Source organism: Epinephelus fuscoguttatus, linkage group LG18, assembly GCF_011397635.1.
Source record: "Epinephelus fuscoguttatus linkage group LG18, E.fuscoguttatus.final_Chr_v1".
Classification (NCBI taxonomy): domain Eukaryota; kingdom Metazoa; phylum Chordata; class Actinopteri; order Perciformes; family Serranidae; genus Epinephelus; species Epinephelus fuscoguttatus.
The window spans coordinates 27,951,817-27,979,126 of NC_064769.1; the positions used below are offsets into that span (position 1 = coordinate 27,951,817).

Sequence of the window (27,310 nt, forward strand, 5' to 3'; positions counted from 1 at the left end):
CTGGTGGATCGTGGGTCCATTATGAATTCCAGTGAATATCCTGCACAGAGCTTTTATTCTAAAGTGTCGTTTCCTGCTGTCGAATGAGTGAATGACAATAGCTACTTACAGAGACAGCTTGACAACATAGCCAAACACAAGTATGACGCTGAAGATTTTAAACTGTTTGGACCTTGCACTGATGACTAAGGACAAATCTGGACTCTGTGGCTGGACCAGTTGGGAACCACTGGTCTAGAAGAGCCGCATGATTAAATGATTGTATCCACATTCACGTTAACAAAGCACTAAAGTGGAGGGAGTCACTTTAGTCCAGCGGAAGTCTGCCCCAAGCATGTATCCAGGTCTCTTTATACATACATGTTCAACATGCTGAAATGGCCAAAAAGCTGCAGACAAGGGCCACACACAGCAAAAACTGGGGCGACAGACGCTCACCAACATCGACAGTCAACTGTGTGCGCTCCTTTTCTGTTTCAAAATGACATTACCTCCCCATGCACCTCAACCCCATCCAACACCGCTGGGATGAACTGGAGGCTGTTACAGCAGCAAACTAATGTTCATGGTTTCAGAATGACATGTTCAACAAAGATGTATGGATGTCTCAAGAGAATTTATGTTCTATATGTAACTTTACATCGTGCTATAGAATTTTTTCAGAAACTATGTTGAGAAACCTTTCATAGCGATGTAACTAAATGTGAAGATTTTATTGTTTTTGGTCAATCTGCTGAGGTCTGTTACAGCTAGCGGAGTCACAGCTGTGTAGAGAAAGAAAAAATCCTTGACAACAAATCTTATCTCACAGTATTTATTGTCACACAGCCCAGCCGAGTCTCCAGTGTACATTTAGTCAACGTATAAGTACATGAAGTGACCATACAGCGATGAAATGTTTTAGATTTTCACAGCAGTCTCTTCAGGCTGACCATCTCCTGGCTCATCTGGCATGTGACCCCTCTGATGTTTCCTGAAGTCGCTGCAGTGTATGAATCCCTCCCCGCAGACTTTGCAGCAGTATAGCTTTTCTCCTGTGTGAACGCGTCTGTGCAGCTTGAGGCTGTTGGCCTGAGTGAACCTCTTGCCGCAGATGTTGCAGCCGTACATTTTCTCCCCCGAGTGAATCATCATGTGTAACTTGAGATTGCTGGGGTTGCTGAACTTTTTATCGCAGTGGTCGCAGGCGTAAGGTTTCATCCCCGTGTGGATACTCATGTGATATTTGAGATTGACCGTGCGGCGGAATTTTTTGCCGCACACACTGCAGACCGGCTGCTGCCCGGGCTTCTTCCCCGTGTGGATCCTCAGGTGGTTCTGAAGCGCGCTAGCGTGGCCGCAGCGTTTGCCGCAGGTCTCGCAGACGAAGGGCTTCTCTCCTGTGTGGGTCAGCATGTGGTGCTTCAGAGCGCTCTGGTGACTACAACCTTTACCGCACACCTCGCAGCAGAACAGCTTCTCTCCTGTGTGTTTGCTCAGGTGATTTTTGAGGACGCTCAAGTCGCTGCACCCGAGGCCGAGCACGTCGCAGCAGTTTTCCTTTTGCATGTGAGTCACCCGATGAGTGGCCAAGGACAAGGACGAGAAGAAGCTCTCACCGCACATTTCACAGACAAAATCTCTGTCTCCTGAATGTAGGTTCTCGTGATCGGCCAAACTCTGTCTGCACTCAAAGATCTCCGGGCAAAGTGAGCAAACAAACGTCTTTTTCAAAGCACAACACCTGTGTCTCTGAAGCGCCAGCAGCCCGGTGAAGTGATTCTCACACAGCGCGCACGTATGTGTGCTCGGCTTCTTCATTCTGTGATTACGCATGTGTCTCTCGAAGGTATTCTTGTACGCAAACTCTGTCCCACAGTCGGAGCATTTGTAAAGCTTCTCCCCAGTGTGACGTCTTGAATGTGCAATGAGCCCTCGCTGTCCTGAAAACCGTTTCCCACACTCAGAGCACAGGTGAGGTTTGGAGTGAGTCAGATAGTGTCTGTCCATCATACACTTCAGAGTGAATGATTTGTCACAACAAGGACATTTCAGCGGCTCGGTGGTCTTCTTCTTTTTAACTTTGGACGTGGGAGCTGAAGTGCCTGTATCCACCTGGACGCCATTTTCCTCACCTACACTGGAGGCCAGCTCAGTAGTCAAAGCTTCAGTGTCAGACAGGGACCCAGAGTTACTCTCATGTGTGGCTGCAACAGCTGAAACAAAAAAGCTCCATTAGGGGACTTGAAACAAAGTGGGAGGTACACAGCTAACACAGAGAAACACATACAGGTTTTGTTTTTTTTTTACTCATAAAGCAAAACTAGTTTGTAAGACAGGAAACAAAAAAAGGTTTTATCTCTGCAATCACTTGCAAGTTCTTTACTAACTTACAGATTTTGATCTAAAGAATAAGGATGAGCCAGTACACCATTATCTGTTTAACCCACTACATTATCTGTCTCTCTCTCTCTGTCTGAACTATCCGTACTCTGAATGGGTTTGTCTTAAACCAGAAGTGAGTGGGACCTAACCAGAAGTTATTTTAAACCTGGAACTGATATGGGTTGATAAAAGTTGTCATATTTATTCTTTCTTAAAAAATCTATTATTTTTGAGCTTCAGATCATTTTTGATCAAAAGAGTAGGAGAGCTATTTACAAGACACATTTTACTAGAATGATACTTGTGCTCATAAAAAGTACATCATCCATATCAGATACTTGTGTCATCCAATATTCGGCTCAACCCTGGTAAAAAAAATTACAGAAGACTTTTTTTAAGGTAAGTGTGACTTTAAGGAGATCAGGTAGATAGATCGCTGTAACAGATAATATATAGTGTCAAGGGAGTCTGTTCTGAATTCAGCAGGACTGCATTTTTTCAGTAAGCACCCTGGACTTGGAAAAAGTTGCAAGATAAACCCCATTTGAATATTAGGCATTTAAACACCAAATTCAAAACATGTCTTATCAAAAAAATGTGGCTGTTTTAGGGGCTGTACACATGCTGCGTTTTTTGCACCCTCTAACCAACTGTTTTTAATGTAGATGTGCAACAGGTGTGCTCAAATGCCAAAGTGATACTAGAGTGGCATGCACACACGTTCCTGAACGCCTATTTTTTAGGGTGTGATGGCTGCAACCTGAGATATACTGAGTTTTGGAAAGCAACAGCACCGCATGTCACGTGACGGGGGACAACTAATCACAGCTGACAGATATCTTTCCCTTATTTTTCCTTTCTTTAGTAAATATCAGTCTGAAATAAATATGGATGAGTTGGTCAGTTTAGTGCAGGGCTACCCAGAGCTTTACATCTGTCTCACTGACAATATTCTCGGCCTACACACTTATAAACAGCATCTGTAAGAAGATCAGCTCTGCACTCAGGATTTCATGTGAGTAGGCTAGTACAGAACAGGCACAAGAGTCACTCACAGCGCCCGACCTCACGTTTTCCAGGTGGTTAAAGACACAGCATGTGTACAGTCCCTTAAAAAGTCAAATTTTACTTATCTACTTATCGTGTTATGTGTAAATGTTGTAAAATAATTAGATGTGTTAATAACTCTACACTGCCATTTTGTCCAGGTCTCTTTTGTAAATTTTTTTTCCCAGGGACTTCCTGGGAAAAAAAAACCTTTTTCCTCACACAAACAAGAAGTATCTGTTCTGCTGGTTTGTAAAGAGGCATTACTCACAAGGTTTGATCACTGAGTCTGTGACAGCTGCTGCTGCTGCTGCTGCTGATGCTGCTGCTGCTGGTTCTTCAGGATGCCGCTGCTCTGAAAAAAACAAAACATCAACTTCAGTGAATCTGTCATTAAGGGACTAAAGTTTGTCCAATCAGAAATATTATTACACAGGAAATGTATCCTGCTAACTAATCCAGCATATCTCCACCATGGAAATTAGTCAGAAGATTAAAGATTCTTTCACGAGCAACATCATTATTACCATTCCATCAGAAATGTAAATCATATTCAGCAGGTGGTTGAATACCTCTGTGGTATATGTGGTCATCACCCCTCGTCGTTGCTGGTTTGGGTCTTCTCTTGTTTTTTTTTCTTTTCTGAGGAGTAATCCTGGATGCGGATTCTGTAACTTAACAATGACAACAACAAAGCTTGTTTAATATACATAAAAATGCCAGAATATGAGCATAAAATCTTCTCAACGGTCACTCAAGACATTAACTGCCTTACGCTGTTTGGCCTCGGCCACCTGCCCTGCTGCTGGGTTCATGTTCGTCTGTGTCACCTCGTCGTTCAGCCCGGCCCTCTGCTCTCCCTCTGCAGCAGGACTGTCCTCAGCTTCACACAGGGACACTTTCAACATCATCAGCACTTTGTCTACAGCACTTCTGGTCAAAGCTTCCATGAGGGATGCAAACTGGTTCTGTAAAGTCGTGGGTGAGAAATGAAGAGCAACAAGAGTGGTTAGTTTTCCATTAATCAGTCTCATGAAATCATGTAAGGTACACTTCCAGTGAAATGTAATATTCAATTGTTGAATAACCGAAAATGTGTCTGCTCAATTATAACAAACTAATAAACGTTTTTTAGAATAGGGTCTCCAGCTTCTCAAATGTAAGAATATACTGCTTCTCTCAGTTTTATATCACTGTTAATGAAATGACCAATGAATGGACAAAAAAATCAATCTGAATACATCATTTTGCATTCTGGGAACTTCACATCTTGCACAATTTTCAGACATTGTGTAGACTTAACAATTATTCTATTGATCCTAAAAATAATAAACGCAACACCCTTTACTCCTCTCAAATCAGATTTATATAATATAAATCCAATATAGAATCAGATGGTTTTGAGCAGTGGTGGAATGTAACTAAGTCCATTTCCTCAAGAACTTGCATACAAATTTTAAGGTACTTTTACTTTATTATTACTTTTTTTATTATGTGTTTTCATTTCATGCCACTTCATACTTCTACTCTACCATAAGGCAGAGGTAAATAATATTGTTTTTACTCCACAACAAGGCACATACATGGCAAAAGTACAAAAACACATTTAAGATCTGGGGCTAAAGATTTAGTTCATTTTTGACTGGATAATTATACAGCTTGAACGCGTTCAGTGGAGCTGCAACTAACAATCATTTTCAATGTTGATTATTTAAATTTATTGATTGGTTGTTTGGTCTATAAAATGTCAGGAAATTTAAAATTGCGTCCTTAAATGTCTTGTTTTGTCCACAACCCACATGTATTCAGTTTAGGGACTGTTCATTACTTATGAGGGGGAGGTGGTGTAAAGAGAGATTTTTTTTTGTGGCTCAGGGGAGGAGCATGGAAATTTAAATGCTGTATTTTGTATTTTACAGGGTTCCTACACATTTGGAATTTGAAAATTCCATACTTTTCCATACCCTAATTTCCAGACTCTGCGTTGTTTTTTTTTTCTTCAGAGAATATGCAACATCTGAGTAAATATATCAGTGTATCACATTTCACATCATATTTAATTATTCTTAATAGACGATTGTAGCCAAGTACCATAATGGCATGCAAATAAAAACTCAGGTAAGTTCAATGTCTGGGCTGAGGCAAAAAGGTTGGGACTCTGGGTGCAAGCGATGCAGTAACGAGACGTTGGTGTTTTTTCCTTTTATGTGGCTCAGAATCGCCTTCTCCCCCATGTTGGCGATGTCAAACGATTTCACACAAAGCTTGCATCTAACTCTGTGTGTGAATTGGGAATCCTTGGCCAACCAGTATTTATATACGGTATTGTCAAGCCATCCATCCAAAAACTTGCATCTACCCATTGTGAACCACGTGAAACTCGTCTTCTTGTTGAAGGTGCAGTGTTGGAGTGAAACTTGATACCTGGGGGGCTGGAGGAGGGTCACGGGGCAGCGGACTGGACATACCGCTTGTCAATCAGGTAAAAGGGACGGTATGTTTTATGAGACATTTGCTCTCACACAAACTGTGCTTGACCCGGCATAAAACACGGTCCGGATTGATTAAATTATTTTTGGAAATACCTAATTTTCTATTTTAGAAAACAGTATTTTAGAACAGTGGTAATAGTCTGGAAACATAAATATTTTCATACTTTATTTTTTCATTTTCCATACTTTTTAATACCTGGAAATTGATCAAATTTATTTCCATACTTTTCCATACTTTCCATACTTGCGTAGGAACCCTGATTTTAACACATATTTTTAAAGAAAAAATCGCCATAAATTACATCATTTATCATGGCCACGAACCGGGAAGACAGAAATTATAGTTGGACTGTCAGATTTCTCTAGGTCTTTGGAAACATCATGGGCGACAAATGCTTCTGTCAGAAAAAAAACAACAATGAACAAACAAAAAAAAAATCTGTTCTTAAAATAGTGATAATTCATTATCACTATTTTCTACATCTCATTTCAAATTTGGCCAAGATGAAAATATTCGTAGCTTCAGGGAGTGTCCCAAAAAAAAAAAAAAAAAAAGTCATACCCCAGCCAACACCTCCTCTTATAAGTAAAGAACACCCCCTGATGGTCATAGTAGTAAAGAAACCAGAAAATATTAACATTTAAGAAGCTAAAATCAGAGAATTTTGAGTTTTCTCTTAAATTATTACTCAAATCAATTAATCAATATTCAGATTGGCGATGGCGTCCTCTCCATGGCAACGACCGATGAGGCTCATGGGTAGTGTAGTTTTTAATGCCGTTAGTTATTGTAGCTATCCATAACCAAAACCTGTGACACAAGTTAAACCTTATGAGGCTGTTCTCAGCAACTGCACACAACTGCTAACTAGCTTCCTGTCTGTCTACTCTCATGTAACGTCTGACACCAGTGAGTGTCTCTGTGTGTGTTAGTTACCGTTATGACTTTGTTAAACATGCGTCTCTCCCCCTGTGGAGTCACCTCGCTCTCCTTCTCCTCCTCCTCCTCCTCCTCCCCCTCCTCGCTCTTCGTTAGCGGAGCGGAGCGCTGCTGAGCGGCCATGACGTTATCCGAGCGCTTCTCCAAAAGTCTGCCGAGCTCCGTCACCGCCGCCTCCACCACAGTCTCCATCACAGCAGATATCTGACGCTCAAAAGTCTCCAGGCTGAACATGTCTGTGAATAACGTGAAGGTCCAGTTTATATTTTCATACTGTGTCAAAGTGTAGAGCCTTGTTTCTGCACCGAGCAAGTTGGAAACCTGTGTTGTTGTTCCGCTTTATTCTTCTTCTTCGTGTGCTTTGCGGCAGAGTCGTTGCATTTTGGGAGGACTCCGCCATCTAGTGGGGATAAGGTGGTACAGCGTCATTACAACAGATAATCTTCTTTTGTTGCGTTTTGGCTGCTGCTCCCTTAAAATCAGATTTTCATTAAAATAATAATAATAATAATAATAATAATAATAATAATAACAATAATAACAATAAGGACACCCTTAAAATTTTACACAATCTCAAATACTATCATGAAATATTTGTGGAAAAATCTTTTTTGTGTTTCAAAAGGTGTGGCTGCATTAGACAGATACAAACAAATACAAATTATAGGCTATTTTTTTGTTTATTGTTTACAAGAAAAACTAACAAAACTAAATTCTTGACAGTTTCAATATGTCAGTTCTCAACATTGTCGGTATCGAAGTCAACAAATAACAGAGAATGTGTTCAAAACTGAACAAAAAATAAATAAACCATCACATCATCAAATTAATATTTAGTAGTCCTGCCATTGGCACGTAGTAGAGCTCTAATCCTGGCTGGCATGTTCCCACGAGCCTTTCACACTGTTGAGGGTAATCTTGTCCCATTCTTCTTGAATTACTGCTTTTAATTCTTCTAAATTCTTTGGTTTATGCTTTGAAACAGACCTTTTGATAATCCACCACAGATTTTCAATGGGGCTCATGTCCGGGGATTGAGCTGGCCACTCTAAGACCTGGATACTGTGCTCCTGCAGCCAAGTTCTACTGGCCTTGGATGTGTGGCAAGGAGCATTATCTTGTTGAAACATCCAGTTTGTACCTCGACGGAACAGTGCACGCGCAGAAGGGAGCATGTGGGTTTCGAGAATGGTACAATACTTGGTAGAGTTCAGTGTGCCATCACAGGCAGTGAGATGACCAACACCAGCAGCACTCATGCATCCCCAAACCATGATACTGCCTCCACCATGCTTGACAGTAGGTACTGTACATGCTGGAGATAATGCTTCGCCTGGCCTTCTGCGTACCCTCACATTAGTAGGAGGAAGATAAAGCTGGAAACTGGACTCATCTGACCACAAAATCTTCTTCCAATTCCTGGCTGTCCAGTTCTTGTGTGCCTGGGCCCAACGACGCCGGGCTAACCTCTGTATCTCATTGATCAGGGGCTTCTTGATAGCCTTGTAGGACCTTAAGCCATGATCTAAATGTCAGCCACGTACAGTGCGGGTGGAACACTGGACACCAGTTTGGTTTGACCACTGCTGCTGAAGCTCCTGTGATGTCATTCGGCGGTTTTGCCTGCACATGCGGATCAGGATGCGGTCATTTCTTGCTGAAGAAACCCTTGGACGCCCAGATCTTGGTTTGTCTTCCAAGCTGTTGGTTCGTCTGTATTTCTGCAGATTGTATCCAACTGCTGAAGGACTGCATCTGCACTTCCTGGCTATCTGGCGGCAGCTGTACCCTTCCTGGCTGAGAATCTTTATCTTCAGGCGTGTTTCCTGCGTTAGGTTCCTTGTTTTAGCCATTTTTGTGTCTGAAGAACTTTCAAATGTGCTGGCTTTATGTAGACACGAAGCTTGGCAACAAAAATTGTGTCTTTTAATAAAAAGAACGACTTTCATCACTGGTACCAAAATGACCCAATACTCAAAATTTCTTATGTATTTTTATGGAACCAATCAATTTTAAGTTTTTAATGGCTTTTTTAGGATTTATTTAGTATTTTGGCTGTTACTGTACTAAAAGAAATTGCACTTGAAGACCTAAGAGTGATTCTTAATGCAATATTTCACAAATGCATGGGGTGTCCGAAAACTTTTTTCCACCACTGTATATATTCGTGTGCTGTTGTATTTCTTCACTGTAACCACTGGAGGGCAGTCATTCATGATTCTGAACAAACCAAGGACAACCATCAACACAATTGCATCCCATCACTCCTGGTAACACAAAACAAACTAACAAAAATCTGTTATAGAGGGGTTTCTGCACCACTGTGTATGGTATTAGATAGACAAAGCATCTTACATCTATCAATCTATCAATCAGTCAATCAATCAATCAATTTATTTGTCACATGAAATCAAATAATGTACAGTTCCAGTGAAATGTCCCGTCAGTTCCTTCAGCTTGTGCACTAAAAAGAGTGTAATAATAAATATTATGTGTATGGTTGGAGTGGAGATGGGCAGGGGTGAACCATCAGGAGAGACAAACCAGCCAAATGTTTGGGTAAATTGAGAAACAAGGCCACTGATGACCACTGCTATTGGCACATTTTGCAATGACAGCCATAAAACCCCTTAAACCCCCTGACAGGCACTATACAGTGCACCAAAAACCTCTTCAGTGGGGTCCCTTTTATCTACCATATATCATTTAATAGCTCAGATATTCAGATTTGTGTGTGCATGGTGTATTTATTAATAAATGATTATGAAATTTGATCAAGCTCAATTGATTGAATGCATTTTTATGGGGACATGAGATTCTTTGCCTGGGGTCCCCTAGAGTCTATGATTGACACTGGGGTTAGGCGCAGCCTTGGGCAGTGTCCTCATTTGTATTCTTGTGGCCGTACAGTAGAAGCTCCTCCTGAGCCAGTCAGTGCTGGCCTGGTGTATCCAATACCTTCGTCCCAACCTCAGCAGGGAGAGAAGACTATCAATCTGGCTATCAAGGTGGTTGGAATCCTAAATGACTCTCGTAGCCTTATTCTTGCAGCGCCTGGTGTAAATATCCTTTAGACAGGGTAGAGCACTGTCTACTGTTTGTTCACCCAAACTTGCAGTTCTGTTTGGTGCTGCTTCCGTACGAGGTTGTGATGTTACCCATCAGAGCACTCTCGATCATGCAGGAGTAGAAATTCCTCATTAGTTGAGGGAATATCTGCAATTGCCTCAAAGTGTCTGAGGTGAAACAGTCTTTGCCTTGCTTTTATCACCTCTCAGTCAATATGAGGCACCCAGATCAGGCCCTGAGTGATGTGGATACCAAGGTACTTGAAACTGTCCACCTTTCCATGAGGATCTGTTGATATTAAGGAGGGTGTTGTTCCCTCACTGCTTTTTCCTATAGTCCACCCCATCTTCTTAATCTTACTTATGTTCAGGACTAGGTTGTTGTCCTGACAGCAGTAGGTCAGGTCCCCTACTTCCTTCAGGTAGTCCTTGTCTGTGTCAGGCCCACCACATCTGCGTTGTCAGCAAACTCTTCACAGTTGTGTGTGTACAGGGAGTACAGCAAGGGGCCCAATACGCAGCCCTGGGGTGCTCTATTGTTAAGGATGGGGGTGGATGCCCACTCTCACAACCACTATCCGTCAGGAAGTCAAGGATCCACATTGACATTGAGGTGTTTAATAGGAAAAATAATTGTAGTCCTTGTACATAAACCATCCTTAAATGATACCAAACACAGAATCCCTAATACAACAATTCCTCTGTTACCTATGTCAGACCGTCCTTAACTGATACTGATATTAGGCTCAATGACCATTTGAGATCTCATAACCAGATCTCCTGCCATTACACACCCAAACAGGCTCAGCTCTCCTCTCTATCACTGCTCACTGTACTTTTCCTTCCCGAGACGTCACCACAGATCATTCGCATGGTATTCACCTCATGAAAAAATGTTGCGTGTTGACCAGACTCCTGTTCCTGCTGAACTGAGCCAGTGTGTTTGATTGAACTGCTGTCAGCTCAGAAGGCACAAGAGGAAGGCCAGATGTTTCAGTGGAGTAATGTCAAGACGGCGGTCAAGACAGTCCACATGTGGCTCTCTGGTGATTCCGTTCAAAGCCGATGAGACAAGTGTCAAATTCTGCACATAAAACAAAACATGGCAGGAATTTCATCTCCATGCAAAACACATTTCCTCTATTGTAATCACTCGCAGGCAACCAAACATCAAACAGTCTTTATATTTCTAATTGACTTTTTTTTAATATTATGATGTTATCTGTTAACATCAGCCCTACGGAGAAGCAACCACAATTTTAGGATTGAATATAATCTTCCCATTGTTAGAAGAAATTTAATTTAATTTTTCAGCGATGAGTTCAGTTGGCAACATCGCAAACTGTCAATCATTTTGCACAACACAGGGAGAGAAGTTACACAACCTCAGATAAACATCTGACAAACATGCAGGTGCAAAGTCCCTCCTTCTCCAAGAACATAATCACTGCATATTGCCAATACAGGCAGACATAGGAAAGGAAGGAGCCTTTCAGATGGCACAGATAGTTTATGAGTCTTTTTTTTGGTGCTTTAAGACTCATCGCAGGGATTCCCAACCTTTTTGTTCCCTTTATCCACACCAACCCATCATGCTCCAGATGTGTTCATTTGAATTTAACTGGATGTCACCCAACACTAGTTTCATAAAAGTCAATATCATTACAATGCTTTCTTGAACAAGAAATATACCGTAGATCTTGGAACTGTCAGAAGTAAGGCTTGGTGTTGGTTTTCTTTTTGGAGGTTTGTTCCACTTTGCATCTGTCCAACCCAATCGCCAGTTTAAATTTTGGCATTATGTATTTCTTCAAACCACAGAGGCTACATAATAGCACAAAAACGCTAAAGGGATAGTGCACCCAAAAATGAAAATTCAGCCATTATCTACTCACCCATATGTCGAGGGAGGCTCAGATGAAGTTTTAGAGTCCTCACATCCCTTGCAGAGATCCAAGGGGAGAGGGGGTAGCGACACAACTTCACCTAATGGAGGCTTACGGCGCCCCAGATTCAAACGTCCAAAAACACATAATTGAAACCACAAAAGCGCACACACGTGAGTGCAGTCCACAGAGAGGCACTTAGAGCTACAGGCTACAATGAGGCTAAAAACAGAGTTAAAAGGACATTTTTCCAAACAACTTTTTATGTCGGGGCTTCAGGACACTTGGATCACTACGGACGAGCAGTATGAAGATATTTTGTGGTTTCAATTATGTGTTTTGGATGTTTGAATCTGGGGCGCTGTAAGCCTCCATTAGGTGGAGTTGTGTTGCTACCCCCTCTCCCCTTGGATCTCCGCAAGTGTTATGAGGACTCTAAAACTTCTCCTGAGCCTCCTTCGGCATATGGGTGAGTAGATATGGCTGAATTTTCATTTTTGGGTGCACCATCCCTTTAACATATCTGTTCAAACTTTATATTTCTTTACATTTCAACAATGCTGTGGTTATTGTGTAGTTATGTTTGGATACCAAAACCATTTAGGAAAAGCTAATTTATTGGCTTAAAATACTAGGTTTTGGTGGCACAATACCCGCTGGAAATGCAGTGATGTCTCGATATGAATATTTTCCTACCCCTGGTGGAAAACCAGTGACTGATCACTAAAAAAATTAAATTTGGTGGCTAAAAAGCCACTGGTCTGTTTTAAAATAAACCCAATCTGTTGGTACAACACTGTGAATTGACCTCTTTTTCCTGCAACAACAAACCACGTGGTTATATTTTGCCAACACTCGCACAAGGTTAGGTTTAGGCAACAAAAGCACATGGTTGGATTTAGGGAAAAAGAACAGGGTTTGGCTTTACACTTTTACAGAAAGCAAACACTGGCCTCCCAGGTGAAAGCCAGTGGTCACACTGACGTGAAAGGACGGGTCTTTTGTCCGGGTCTGATGCCCGAACTCACTGACCAAATAGTGGTTTTTGACGACTTCGCAGTGAGACTGGGTTGTTACTGTTGAGTTTTTCAAATGTATTTTTTGTCGCTTTGAACACCACAAGCCGAGTGCCATCTAGTTCCATTATACTGGAGAGAAGGCAGACATCTCTACGGCCGATATCTCCAACACTCGGCAACTCACACCAAAACAGTCTAGACTGATAAACAGCACTACACATAAGAGGGAAATTATGTATTTTTGATTTTGGGATGAACTGTCCCTTTAAAGAAAGTGTTCGTCCATTTCTCAATAATCCCAGACTTCGCTACCCTGTCTTTGGAGCTCAGCCCAATCTCTAAAAACACCTCATAAATATAAAGCTTCAGTTTTCAAAAATGCACAGTCATGTCTTAAAACAGCTGGGCACTGTAGATTTTAGCAAACGTTTCTCAAACAGGAGTAAACAGTGTGTTTTGTGGGGACTATTTTCAGCTGTGGATTAATACACATTTGAAAATATATACTGGAGCAGCAAGAGGCTGACTGTGGGATTGAGCCAAAATAAACTACAACGTGCGTGATCATATTAATGAAGGAACATGTCACCCAGTGCAACAGTTTGACTCATGAGTGTGTTTTAATAATTTTTGGACAACAGTGGAGCTCTAAGGCACACAGGAATGTCAATTAAGAAAACTGTCAAGTAAAGAAAAATTATCACTTAAACATTTTTTTTTAGTATTTTGTGTAAGATGCTCCCTCTAAATATGTTGCATTAAATATACACCATCAGACTTTTTTGTCAGACATCCCCATCATCTCTGTGCAAGTGAAGAACTTAGCCACTGTGAACAAACTGCTAAGACTCCCTGTTCAGCAGATGACTAAGCTCTGCACCTGATCAGAAACAGCAGATACACACGACACCACACAAACGCTAATCCAGTGATCTTGCCTCAAAAGAGTTCAGTTATCCGCAGACTGACAGCTTGTTGAACTCCTCTCGTGGAAATGTGTAAAACACAGAGCAGGCAGAAGAAGAAGTGTCAAATACAGGTACATATCCTCCTCCAGCCCCAGAAGCAGCAGCAGACACCATAGCAGTGTAGTAATCCCTGGCAATGTGATTTTTACTTTCTGTCCCAAATCATCATGCCAGAGACCCACACAGCCACAGCAAAGACACCACAACGTCCTCCAGGAAAGACTCACAGCTCTGCCCTCCTCCCGTCATCTCTCCGTCTCCTTTATCCTGCTACTTTTTCTCTCACGTTCCAGTCTCGCTGGTCCTCCCTCCCCCACTCTCCCCTCTCAGGCTCCCATGCTCGGTTTAACTTTGGGTATTTCCCTCATTAACTGCTACGCCTATATCAGGAGCTCCGGAGAGGCCCGAGGAAGTCTGGCTCTGAAATGAAATGACAGCGTGCTCCTCTGATAGTAACTAATGATGATCACCCCCCTCGCTCTGCTGGGTGGGCAAGTCTCATGGCAGGTGTGAGGGCACTCGCAGTCACTGATTGGACCAAATGAGAGAAAACTTTCTGTCTCCATCTGGTGTCTCTTGTTGTCTTTACCACTGCCATGTTTACTACTTTAAAACAGGAGGGTTTTGAGTATCTAATATTCACATCAAGTTGGCTTGAAAGGTGAGTGTGAGAAGTCTGTAGCTTGCAAGCAGCTGCCACCACAGATACAAATGGTGTAGGTTGGTCAGGCTGCATCATGCTTTCAATATATTTCCCATCCTAATTGTGTTACTTTCCAACTTCTACCTAAGTTTTTCATTCCTTACCAACAACATTCTTTTGTTGGGGAACAGGCTGTTCTCATGCACTGTTTATGAAAAGTACACCAGAATTCCAAAATAACCCACGTAATCATGAGCCAGTAATTCCTATATAACCCACGTGAGCCAGAAATTTGTTTACAACCCAAGTCATTCGGAAGGCTGTGATCACGTGACCAATGTGTTGACGGGAGTTAAGAAGACAGTAGTATAAAGAACGAAGTCTACATAAGGAGGGAGGCTGGGGAGGTGACTGGGTCAAACATACCCATGACCTTCCCAGCAGGAGACTGATTTACGAGTCCCATGTGAAACCAAGTGAACTTTGACTTACTTTAAGGTACGTCTTCTACTCTTTTCACTTAACTTTACGCTAAGTACATAACGCAGCGATGCCAAACCATTTTTCTTTTCCTAAACTTAAACTACACAATTTTATTTTTTCTAAATGTAATCTACATAACCTACATAATTGTAGCTTTCCAAACGTGGCCTACGTAACTTTCCTAAACCTAACCTACAAAACTATACTTTCCTAAACATAAACTATATAACTTCATTTTCCCAAACGTAATCTGTGTAACTTTACTTTCCCAAATGTAACCTACGAACTTTACATTCCCAAACGTAACCTACGTAACTTTACTTTCCCAAATATAACCTATGTAACTTTCCTAAACCTAACCTACAAAACATTACTTTCCTAAACGTAAACTACGTAACTTCATTTTCCCAAACATAACCTGTGTAACTTTACTTTCCCAAGTGTAACCTACGTAACTTTAAATTCCCAAACGTAATCTACGTAACTTTACTTTCCCAAACCTAACCTACGTAACTTTACTTTCCTAAATCTAACCAACATAACCTACATAGCTTTACTTTCCCAAGTGTAACCTATGCAACTTTACTTTCCTAAACATAACCTACATAACTTTACATTCCCAAACGTAACCTACATAACTTTACTTTCCTAAACCTAACCTACGTAACTTTCCCAAATATAACCTACGTAACTTTCCTAAACCTAACCTACGTAACTTTACTTTCCTAAACCTAATCTACATAACCTACATAGCTTTACTTTCCCGAATGTAACCTACGCAACTTTACTTTCCTAAACCTAACCTACATAACTTTACTTTCCCAAACGTAACCTAACGCAACTTTACTTTCCTAAACCTAACCTACATAACTTTACTTTCCCAAACGTAACCTAACGCAACTTTACTTTCCTAAACCTAACCTACATAACTTTACTTTCCTAAACCTAACCTACATAACCTATATAACTTTACTTTCCCAAATATAACCTACATAACTTTATTTTCCCAAATGTAACCTACGTAACTTTATTTTCCCAAATGCAACCTATGTAAGTTTCCCCTACACTTACCTACATAACTTTACTTTCCCAAACATAACCAACGTAACTTTACCTCCCTAAATGTGACCTACATAACTTTACTTTCCCAAATGTAACCTACGTAATTTTCCTACTCCAAACCTACATAACTTTACTTTCCCAAGCTGAACCTATGTAACTTTACTTTCCTAAACTTAACCTAAGTAACTTTACTTTCCTAAGCCTTACCTTCCTAACTCTCTGTTAAGTACATAACTGTATGTTATGTAAGTTACATGACTTCTTTATTTGCCTAAATCTAACCTTTGTAACTTCACGTTAAGTACTGAACTTTACATTAGTACATAACATGATGACTTTACTTGCCTAATCCTAACCTACATAACTTTACATTAAGTACATAACTTTAAGTTAAATACGTAACGTGACAACACCCAACCACACCAATCGTAGGGATGCTAATTTGTTAGATATCATACGAACAGTTGTGTATGTGCATTTTTACAAGGTGTGAACCATTGTATAATATGTGGTAGGGAAACATGCTTTAGGACTGAGGGTGCTAGGAGCAGATTTTTCCGCTAAACAGTGTGGAATAAATACAGGGCCAAGGCCATTTTCTCTGTATATACCTGTAAATCTGGTCATGATGAGATATGGTGTGACAGTGAAGTGCAGGGCTGCTCAGGTAAGGACAAACAGAACAAGGTGTATTGTTATGCCAAATCTTACTGCTGCCACATACCCGCAATACTTTCAGAGTTTCATCCAGCCAAATCCATCTGTGCCTCCTCCTGCAGCAAGACGAGAGGCAGTATGACCTGTCAGCGAGGCCCTGGCTCCCATCACAGCTGTTTATTTGTCCCGATGGGGACTCAGTGCAAGGAAACACCACCTAATGAGAGGCAAAGAGGCTACTCCAGGCTGGACTCTGAGGGTAAGAGAAGAACAAATAAAAGCGGAAGAGGAAGATTAGTCAATAACTGCACTACGAGGGCACTTCCATGTAAATGCATATTTCAGTTTGAACCAGTTTTCAACAAACAACCACTTCCATGGTTTAAAAACAAAATTTAGACCACAGACCATTTGCACTGGGATCAATCCAGCCATGATGCAACAATCTGTGACTTAAAATGTGGGTTAGGGGCGTAAAGTCAGCAGGCCAATTGCCCTTTTCATATCTTGTACCTCCCTTCTTCTAGCTACAGATGCGGCAATATACCAGTTTCAAGGTATACCGTGATATGAAAGTTGGCGGTTATCATACATGAGTACATTTACTCCTCTACGATATTGAAAAAGAAATGCAACTGGACATTGAATCTCCCCTTTATTTTGGTTATTTTCTGGGGGAGTCTTTTTAAACATACTTCCATTAATTAAATGGCATAAAGTTTCAATTAAAGTAATAAAACATTTGTTCAACCAACAATAACCCTTCCATTTTCATTCCTTTAAGGGTCCTTCTGACTGATAATAATATAAATTCTGTAATACTGTGATATCTTGACACCGCAATATTTTCTGAGACAGTTATCATACCATGAAAATCTTAAACTGTTGCAACCCTACTTCTGGCACCTTTGCTCGGACCGCACCCATCTTCAAACTCGGCCTTCATTGTGATCTCAGCCACGCACCTGTAAAGCCTCGTGACTGCACAACCTCGTCTCACTCTGAAGTTGTCGAAATCTGGCACTTGGGCAATGACTTAGGGCGAAAAAGCTGTCCTTTAACATCTGAATGATAGCAGCTGGTTGCCGTTGTAGTTTAATGGCGCTTGGTTGGGTAAGGGTGAAACGGGTCCAACAACTTCCACCTGAGAGAGGTTATAAAGCCAAATCTTGTTCTTTCTTCCTAAACCCAACCACATGCGTTTGTTGTTGAAGGAAAAAAACGACAATTCGCAGTGTTGTACTGACATAGTGCCTTTATTTTGAAAGAGACTGTATGTAAGTGATAAATTTCCTGTAAAAACAGAAGTGTATTTTGAAAGAAGAAAATGCATGTAACAGGCAGAACTTCAGACAGCGTCTCAGAACATCAACAACCAACACACCCAGGATGCTTTGTGTCGTATCTGGACGTGGAAAGTCCATGACCGAACGCTGATATGTGACGAGGTCGGAGTTAGAATGTGTTGGACTGCATCTCGCACCGACACTATTACGGCGAAAAAAATCTGTCCATAGACAGACAGATATATAGACACCTGGCAAAGTACAGCTTCTGCGGTAGTTTCTAGGACCACATTTTGACATGATGACACACACAAACACAAAGATGTATGTTCATTATTTCATGCTTGGTAAATGTTACTGACATTTGAGGCTCTGTTTACTCGGGTGACAGGTGTGTCAGCCAGTCACGGTCGTCTTATGTGCTGTAAGTTTGCAGGTGGAACTAGTGTGTTTATGAGGAAATAATACAGAGACTAATAGGAACTCATGCATGTTGTTGTGTGGTGTAGGGCTGGTTGCATGCGAGGACATGATGCTGCAGGGCTGATAGTGAACTCTCAGGCTCTAATTACACCATCAGTTTGAGCCTGAGGCTAAATATCAGATCTTTACGTCATCAGCTCAGCAGGCTCACGCTCAGATTATTGTTTGGTCGCTTTCATAAGAAGATGTGAATGCATGATGTAAAGATCATCGAGATAGGGTGCCAGCAGTGAATAAATTACCTCCCATCAGTGATGATTTATGGTTCATGTCTGTGCTTCACAGCTGCCTCTTAAACGTGCCGCTCATCCACTTTCTCATGTCACATAATATGATTTCTATAATAAATCATTAGTTCTTACTCAATCTGTGCGTTAGGAGTTTAAGCACGCTCGAGCTAGAAGTGAACCCAACGTGCTGAGGACTATAATACAATCCTGCTGCATGCTGAGAGGTTAGCGGTGCGTGTGACTGCTGGAGCTTACTTGATGGGAATCACACTACAATAACACGCTCGATCCCGCTCGCTGGGGTTTCAGTTTTTACATGTTTGATCCGCAGAGGCAGGACATACCAAGCGTGATCTTGGCATGTGACCCCCGCCAGCTGTTCAGTCACCATACCTCTGACCTCCAAACCCCTGAGAGTCGGAGTCAAGTCATGCTTGACTTGGTGGGGCCTGTATGAAAGGTGGAGCCCCGGTGACTGAGGGATTGTATCAGAAGCATTAGAGCAACATGGTGGAAGAGCAGGTTGAAATTCCTGGATTGCCACAGCACATGCCACCAGTAATAATACTTTTATTGGGAAAAGTTGAATGGTTAAAAGTAGCTCCTTAAATACCTTAAATACCTTAAATCATTTTCTTTTATTACCCTCATTAGAAATGATTCAAATGTCTGTTAAAATGATAAAACCATGTCGACTTACTGTATATTCTGGTCCGTCGCCTCGCTCCCGCAGTGACCCAGTGACGCTGACTCCCTGCAGCTTTCCGTGTGTATCCTGAATGCCAGGAAGGAGTGGGCTGAGACTGACGCCTTTCTCTCCTTTTATAAATCAGGCTTTATGAGTTGACATAGTGTCGTTTGTGCATTAGGCCAGCCCCGACTCCAAAACAATTCAAAGAGCAGTTTGTTGGTCTGGCCCTCGTTGGCACAAAGCACCTCATTCAGCCGGAGTCTGAGTGTAGGAAGTCATGTTTTGTCCCCCCAATTCTCTCAATCCAATTCACTCCGACAAAGCTTTATTGGCAGGACATTTTGATTTAGAATAAACATGCTGGTAAATAATAATCCATATTAAAAGTACTTCTATGTGGGACGTGGAATTATACTTATACTAATGTAGATATAGTGACAAACAGTGATCTACTGACTTTTTTGTTTGTTTGTTTCTCCACCAGGAGACTTATCCACATCTCACATGGGGGCCAATTATTAGAAAACCCAAAACAGGAAGCCAGATTATTTTTTTTAAAGTTCCACTAATTGACATTTTTTCATATTAACACTTTATTAACCTTTTGAAACCTGGAGAAACATTCTTTTTCTCGTGCTGCTTTCAGATGCCCTTTTTAAAAGTATTTAAACCTTTGAACCCTGAGCATCATTGGTGCGATATCTTTCAGAAACATGAGAAAATAGGCAATGAGCAACTTGGTAAGAAATGTCCCGCTTATTGCAAAATAATAATAATAATGTAATAAAATACATTTAGAAAATTATTTTTAAAAAACTAGGGAAAAAGAAAAACTATATTTTTTATTGCATTTTAAATTTATGTAACAGAATTATTATGATTTTTAAGCACATTTTCTTTTTATTTTTTATTTTTGATTTCCTTGTTTGTTTTTAACTTTCTTTCTTTCTTTCTTTCTTTTTTAAACTAATTTTCTTTTTGATTTTCTCTTTTTACTAATTTCTTACTAATTTTTGTTTGTTTGTTTGTTTTAACTTTATTTTTTGACTAATTTTTTTATTTTGATTTTTTTTATTTTACTAATTTCTTAATCATTTTTGTTTCTTTGTTTTTAACTTTCTTTTTTATTAATTTTCTCATTTTCAATTTTTTTTATTTTACTAATTTCTCACTAATTCTTTTGTTTGTTTTTAATTTTCTTCCTTGCTTTTTTTAAACTCATTTCCTTGGTTTTTTATTTTCTCTTTTTTCTAATTTCTTACTAATTTTTGTTTGTTTATTTTTAACTTTAATTCTTTTTTAACTATCTTTTTATTTTTAATTTTCTTTCTGTTACTAATTTCTTACTAATTTTTTGGAGTAATTTCCTCTTTCGTTGCTTACTGCCTTCTTCTCATGTTTTTAAAAGAAATCAAGAGCTTTGGTCAGGTTTCAAATGGTTAAATCAGACTGCACAATGTGACAGGTGTTCTGAACCAATTCTGCAGCTTTACAGAACTTTTTAGCCTCTTTTGGTTCATAGTTTTGGCTTCACTGCACATTTACTGAATCATCATCAACCTAAACTCACTGTACATCACCTGCCAAGCACCAAACCTGAGGAAGTTTACTGATGTTGATGCTATTTTTTAAGTTCTCCTGAGATCAAAAGTCCATGTGCCCTGTTTAAACAATCTATGGTCTAAAGTGCATGGTGCAAGTGCAGTCAGGGTGTGTCCAAACACTTTTGCTGCTTAAATGACACATAATGTGGGTGCAAAATAAAATACAAAGGGCAAAAGGGTTGCATTTAGGCCCTTAAGGTGTTTTGGGGCATAGCATGAATTCAGCCAATCAGAGTGTCAACTCCCATTCCCTTTAAAAGCTGGGAGCACCTGCACCTGGTGGACTGCTATGTACAAGGCAGGTTTCTCAAACTGGAGAAGCGAGGGCGTTTCCTGCTGAGAGTGATGCAGTCAGACTGGAGTCAGTGTTTTTAGGGGGACAGAACAGGGGCCCCCTGCTACATATACTGTGTTGAACTTCACTGCACTTTAAACTGGGCGGATGGAGGTTCATATCAGTCTCAGGCTCCAGTCTTGACTTGTGTGGGTGAGAGAGGAAGCTTCACTTTCATGATGGCAAAAAAAGGCAAAATATGTTGCATTTATGTTTATGTGTATTTTCTGACATATTTTAGTTATTTAAAAGACCAATCAACACGTTTCAAACAATTATCAAACAATAATTTGGTGGCCTCCCTGCAGTTACTCTGAGGACTCCCTAGGGTCCTCCTGTTGAAAACCTAGGCTGTAAAAGCAGTAATATCACTGCTGCACATATCATGGGGCATCTAAGGGCATCAGTGAAGTTAAGCTGCCCCTCATTCATAAATGTGCACAGCATGTCTCTTAATGTGGAGTCAGACAGCAGCTCTGCTCTGCTCTCTGCTATGTTCACATTTTAGAGAGTGTTATTAATATTATCCCCAATAATGATGTATTATTTCACAAACCCACAACCCATCTGTGTATCCCTGTGTGTGTAACAAGCAGAGTGTATGTGTGATGTGAAAAAGATATTTGTAAGCCCAGATATTTAATCGTGCAGCTCCTCTGGACTTTTGAAATGTTAACATACTAAAGAGATCAAATCCTGATAGTGAAACATGTCACTTTTCCAGGGTTGTGACATTCAGAAAGAATTATCCACTGACTCACAGACATGTCTTTCACAATGTAAGTCTACCGGGCCCAAAGGCATCACATGGTGAACCTGTAAGTTGTGCTTGTTGGGCTTCAAAGCCCAGCGCACTTCCTGGGGGCCTGTTAGGGATGCATTAACTTTTTCCAGGTTAGAATCTGCCTGCCTGCCTTGGCCTGGGATACCCTTCTCAGAACAAGAGGCTTAGTGCAGTTCCTCTCACAGCCAGCAGATGTCTCTCTTGCTTCACTGTCATGTATCAATCCAGCACAGGTTCATTTGCCTGAAGAAGAGAGTGTCCAAAGTTCAGCCAAGTGTTCCCTACTGTGAACCTCCAGCTTCAGATCATGCACTTTATTAGCATTCATTAGCAGCAGAGAGTTTTTTAATCCTTCATGCAGGAACCTTTCAATAATCTTTGTGATGTGGGGATCCACTTTGGCTGTCATTTTAAACAGAATATCCAGAGCGTTTGTTACATTTTCCTATTTTATAGTCCATACGTCAGTCTGGGAACTCCACCCTCGTCTCCGTCTGGCTCTCCTCCCTCTCCTCATCCTTCTGTCCTGCACCATTCTCGAGCTCTAGACCTCCTCAGGGAGCATCTGAGGCACACCAGGACTCTGGAGGCCCGGCAGATGTAGATTCTTCTCCTGAGCTTTTAAGCAGCTGCTGTCTGAAACCACAGATCTGGTATGTTGATCAGATCTGGTTCTGGGCTCTCAGCATTTAGGATCTAGATCTGTAGACCTGCAGAAAGAGACTCCTGGAGTATGAAGGGGAGCCAGGTGCTGCAGCTGTCCCTTTTGTTGGTGGGACTATGTCAGGCCCGCCGTGCCTCTCCACCCGGTGGTCCCTCCACACCCCAGGAAGCAGGTGAGGTCCCTGTGTCCCAGCTGAGGATGCTGTCACTGGGACTGGCTCACCTGCTGCAGGGGGTGGAGGAGAACGCCGAGCAGCTGGAGCAGCAGGGAGAGCAGGTGGCAGCAGAGCTGGACGGAGCCACAAAGAGTCTGGAGAGCCTTCGTAAGCAGAATTTACAGGCAGGACGGACTCACAGGCAGGTGAGGAGGAATCAGAGCTCACAAGTCAAACTCTTCACTGTTCTCTGAGCCAACAGGTCCACAGCATTTTGTTCAGCTTACACATTCTTTGGGATTTGAGCTGAAACTAATCTGCCAATAAGTTCCATGCTTATTCGATTATTCGCTCAGCCTGAAATGTAAAAAAATATGTAAAAAAAAAAACAAAAAAAAAAACACCCTCCTCAATTCACTGTGGCCCAAGCTGATGCCACCCAGTTGCTTGTTTTGTCTGACCAGCACTCTGAAACCCAAATGTATTCTATTTTCGTACCACATGATTTTAAGAATAGCAGCAAATCCTTATAATAAGAACACTTTCCTCACCTTATCAAGGTAACAATAAACTATATTCTGTACCCTCTTGTTTAAGAGCTATAATTTAAGGTCTGAGCTCTTCATGCTAAAAATATAAATAAATTATTTATATTGACTTTTAGTGCTGGAAATGTTAAAATCCTTAAGGGTAAATTTAAATTGCCTTTTTTTGCATGGATTGCTTTTTTTCAGCTATTATTTGATTTCTATTTTTGATTGTATTTCTCTTTGTTATTTAATCTATGACATTGTTTTGACTTATTTTATTTTACTTGTATTATTTTTATTCCCACTTTTATTTCTACATTTTCTTGGGTGCATCAGTCTCTGATTGATTAACTGTTTATATTTCTGTTGCACTTTGAACTGGACTAACCTGTGTAACAGGTATGACAAAAAAGATAAAGTTTGGTTCATTTATTGATGGATGATTTTCTCAACTGTGTAACTTAAATTTCTAAATGGTGCACCCACTCATTGGACAGAGGCTCCTCAGTGTCTCATTTTGCACTGGTTTCCACAGCTTGCACTGAAAGCTGGTCTGGGCAACAACAACTTCTTAAAAGAGTAATTTTTCTATCGTTTCTTTGTTTGCACATGAAAAAAGGACAATGCAATCATTACTGACAAATAAAAGAATAAGGAAAAAAGGATAGCAAATGAATCACAGTCACAGTCAGTGAGATGTTAGCTGGTTTCAAGCTGTTCCAGAGAGAAGGACACAATTTAATGGTACTGCAGTCAAAGTCAAAGAGAGTCCTTCAAAGACTGTGTAGGACATGTAGCCCAATTGTAAGAATGGCACTGTTCATTCCTGCAAACCATGGATACTATACATTTTTACATTATTTTGTAGCAGATATGTTGAAACTTTACATTATTTTATGTGTCAACAACGCTGTGGTTAATGTGTGGTTATGTTCAGGCACAAAAATACTTGGTTATGGTAAAGAAAAGATCACATTTGGGCTCGAAATACCTGCTTTTCGTGGCACTAGCCCCAGTCGAAACACAGCAACGGGTGGCTAAAAAGCCGCTTGAAATATAGCAAGGATTCACTAACAAAACAATCAGGGTGGTCGTCTGAGGTCTGAAACAGTGGTCTGCGGCTTGGCAGGCCTCTCACCTAGACACACCATGCACCATCCTCTTCTCCTCTAGATCAGATAGACAAGGTGAGCTCATGTAGTGTGTCACTTTAGAAACACTGATAATACGTACAAAATGTACAAATGTAATGTTTCCATGATCTGCAGAAATGTACAATGCCAACATTTTCTTCCAGGACAGGGCTGGAATATGAGTCAGCTTCTGAAATTAATTGCAAAAACTTGGAAACCACTGCGAGATACTGTATCAGCAACATCCAGATACTGTGACAAGTATTATTGCTTTGAATAAAGAGGTGTGATGTTCTGTCTTAGGTGAGGAAAGACCTGCAGATACTGAGTGCCAGGGGGGACAGGCTTTGGAGGGCTGCCAGAGATCTGCAGAAGGGGCTGGAGGATCTGGAGAGGGAGCAGGGAGCCATGCAGCACCGCATGAACCGGATCCTGCAGAAAGTGAAGAGTCTGAGCGATCCGAGGTCAGCGGGTCGGACTCAGCTCGACATCAGATCCGTGAAGGTGAGAAAAAACCAAGAACTTAACCAATAAACAAACAGGTATTTGTCTTGGTGACACAAACTGACATTTGGCCAGTAAGTTGGTTGCTTTTGTTAAAATGTCAGTAGACATGACAGATTTGCCTGTTGCAGGTTATCATGGATAAGCAGGCCCGACGGCTCGCCAGTCTGACCTCAGAGGTTTCAGCCCGAGACAGAATAATTGACAGGCGCCTGCAGCACATTGACCACCTGGAGAAACGGGTAAGTTTGGGCTTACAAATTATTCTCTGACATAATTACTTTAATTATTATACAATTACTATGATTATTTTATTTATTCATTCATTTATTTTATTTTATTTATTTATTTTATGTTAATATTTATTTATAATTTTATTTATCTAATTTAAAAATTCTGAATTTTAGATTTTAGAAAACAGAATAAAGGCAATACTCAAATATTTTTCCATACTCTCTTTTTTTCATACTTATCCAGACATTATTATTATTATTATTATCATTACAGAAATAATTTTATAATTTTAGTGGTGGTAATGAGTCATGATATATAATAATAATAATGATAAAACAATTAATTTTATATTGCACATTGTATCTAAAATGTTGCATTATACTCAGCTTTATATAAGAACATAAAATGACAAAAAGATGCAAAAAGAACACAGAAAAAAGGCAGAAAAATATTTTTCAAAAAGAAACAAAAGAGAGATTTTCAACCAAATAAAATCAATAGTAAAAAAACAGCATGTACTGTAGGCGAGGTAAAACACAGTAAAAGTTTCCAGCTCAGTAAGATGAGCTCCGAGTCTTCTTTCAAAAGTTGTGAGTGAGGTGGACACTCTCAGCTCTGCAGGGAGATTGTTCCAGAGTCTGGAGGCGTGTGAGCTAAATGCAGCATCGAGTGGGAGCAGAACACAGAGATCTGTCAGGAACAGGAGCTGTGAGGAGTTCACTCATGTAGTCTGGAGAGAGGCCATAAAATATGATGAGGAGCACCTTCAAGTCAAACAGCTCAGTGGGCAGATGTCAGTGTGCTGCTGATAGTGTATGTACAGCAGTTTTTGTGAGGATCCTGGCTGCAGATTTTCAAGTAATGAGCCCTGATGGATGTGCTGCACACAAGTCTTAGTTATATGTGGTTTAACAATAATGCATTTCTTTATTTCTGACCTCTGTGTGTTTGTTGCAGGTGTCCGCGAGGCCTCCAGCAGCACTGAGAGCAGATTCTGACTCCGACTGTGTCTGATGAGCGCAGCTGCGTCAACACAGCCGCTCTGAACTGGTTCATGACAAGACTTCGTAAGGCTGACAAAATGAACTGTGCTGAATCTCACCAAAGGATCTGTCACAATCAAATTCAACTCTACTTTGGGTTCCTCTCCAACATAAATGTGTCAAATACAACATAACACAAACTGTTGTCGGTGTGTGTTGTCCTCAACAAGACACACCTCTGTTTAAAAATGATTCAGAAATAGAACACTCCTCTTCCTGAGTCATTATGTTGAGGCTCTGACTTCCATAATATTGTGGTTGATGACGGCAGTGAAACGCCTTGTGAAGATACACTTTGCTCACACACACCCAAATAAACAGACGTCAGAAGTCAGAGACACTTTCATACATAAACACACACAGCTGAGAGTTTTCTGACCAAGTTATAAGTCATTTATGTTTTTGTATAATGTTGTGTGTGTGTGTGTGTGTGTCATTAAGTTGATGGGTCACATGTGCCATAATGAACACTGTATAATGTTGAGTCATGTTCAGTGAAGACAGAGGAGTATTATTTCAGTAGTTACAATAAAAGTAAAATATTCAGTGATTATACAAGTGGTTTATGTTGTTCTGTGAGTCTTCATACTGTGACATAACATACTGATTACATCACATTTCTTTGGATATGTTCATCTAAATGTTGTTACAGGTCAATATCTCTCAAGCTCAAGGCTGTCTGGAGTTATTAGATAAAGACCACTTTTACACAACAACATCTGTTTACAGGTTTTGGGATGTACTGCTGCATATGTGTATATAAATAAAGTTGTACGAACCCTTCTGTGTCTTTAGAGGAAGCTGCTGATAAATTGCCCCAAATGATGTCACTTGAGTCAGCGTCAGTTGAGGTGAAAGACTACGAGACTGAAAATGAAAGCTAGCAGCTCGAGGCTACATCGACAGCATGACACACTTGGATCTCTGATCGAACTGTCAGAGGTCAAGCTGCATTGTGGGTAATGTATGCACCAGGTTTTGAAGGAAGGAGAGAAGATTACATGGAA

General features: G+C 40.7%; 2 protein-coding genes across 2 annotated transcripts; one reads left to right on the forward strand and one right to left on the reverse strand.

Moving 5' to 3' along the window:
- Positions 1–798: 798 nt before the first annotated feature.
- On the reverse strand, positions 799–19,385 carry LOC125906261 (oocyte zinc finger protein XlCOF6-like). The gene is made up of 7 exons (XM_049604762.1): positions 19,329–19,385; positions 16,697–16,882; positions 6,841–7,243; positions 4,187–4,379; positions 3,984–4,085; positions 3,683–3,766; positions 799–2,195 (listed from the first exon to the last, which is right to left on the reverse strand). Exons 3-7 carry the CDS (start codon positions 7,075–7,077, stop codon positions 901–903), a joined length of 1,911 nt encoding a protein of 636 aa, XP_049460719.1. The 5' UTR covers positions 7,078–7,243; positions 16,697–16,882; positions 19,329–19,385; the 3' UTR covers positions 799–900.
- Positions 19,386–22,412: 3,027 nt separating this feature from the next.
- On the forward strand, positions 22,413–27,012 carry LOC125906262 (uncharacterized). Its single transcript, XM_049604764.1, has 4 exons — positions 22,413–23,065; positions 24,826–25,026; positions 25,158–25,268; positions 26,218–27,012. Exons 1-4 carry the CDS (start codon positions 22,775–22,777, stop codon positions 26,272–26,274), a joined length of 660 nt encoding a protein of 219 aa, XP_049460721.1. The 5' UTR covers positions 22,413–22,774; the 3' UTR covers positions 26,275–27,012.
- Positions 27,013–27,310: the final 298 nt, after the last annotated feature.

Excerpts from the sequence above, each read along its gene's own strand:
- LOC125906261 (XM_049604762.1), bottom strand. The coding sequence starts at position 7,077 with ATGTTCAGCCTGGAGACTTTTGAGCGTCAGATATCTGCTGTGATGGAG. Across the intron at positions 4,380-6,840 it reads TGTTTAACAAAGTCATAACG|AACCAGTTTGCATCCCTCAT; the intron begins GTAACTAACACA and ends ACGACTTTACAG. Across the intron at positions 4,086-4,186 it reads GGTGGCCGAGGCCAAACAGC|TTACAGAATCCGCATCCAGG; the intron begins GTAAGGCAGTTA and ends GTCATTGTTAAG.
- LOC125906262 (XM_049604764.1), top strand. The coding sequence starts at position 22,775 with ATGAAGGGGAGCCAGGTGCTGCAGCTGTCCCTTTTGTTGGTGGGACTA. Across the intron at positions 23,066-24,825 it reads CAGGACGGACTCACAGGCAG|GTGAGGAAAGACCTGCAGAT; the intron begins GTGAGGAGGAAT and ends GTTCTGTCTTAG. Across the intron at positions 25,027-25,157 it reads TCGACATCAGATCCGTGAAG|GTTATCATGGATAAGCAGGC; the intron begins GTGAGAAAAAAC and ends TGCCTGTTGCAG.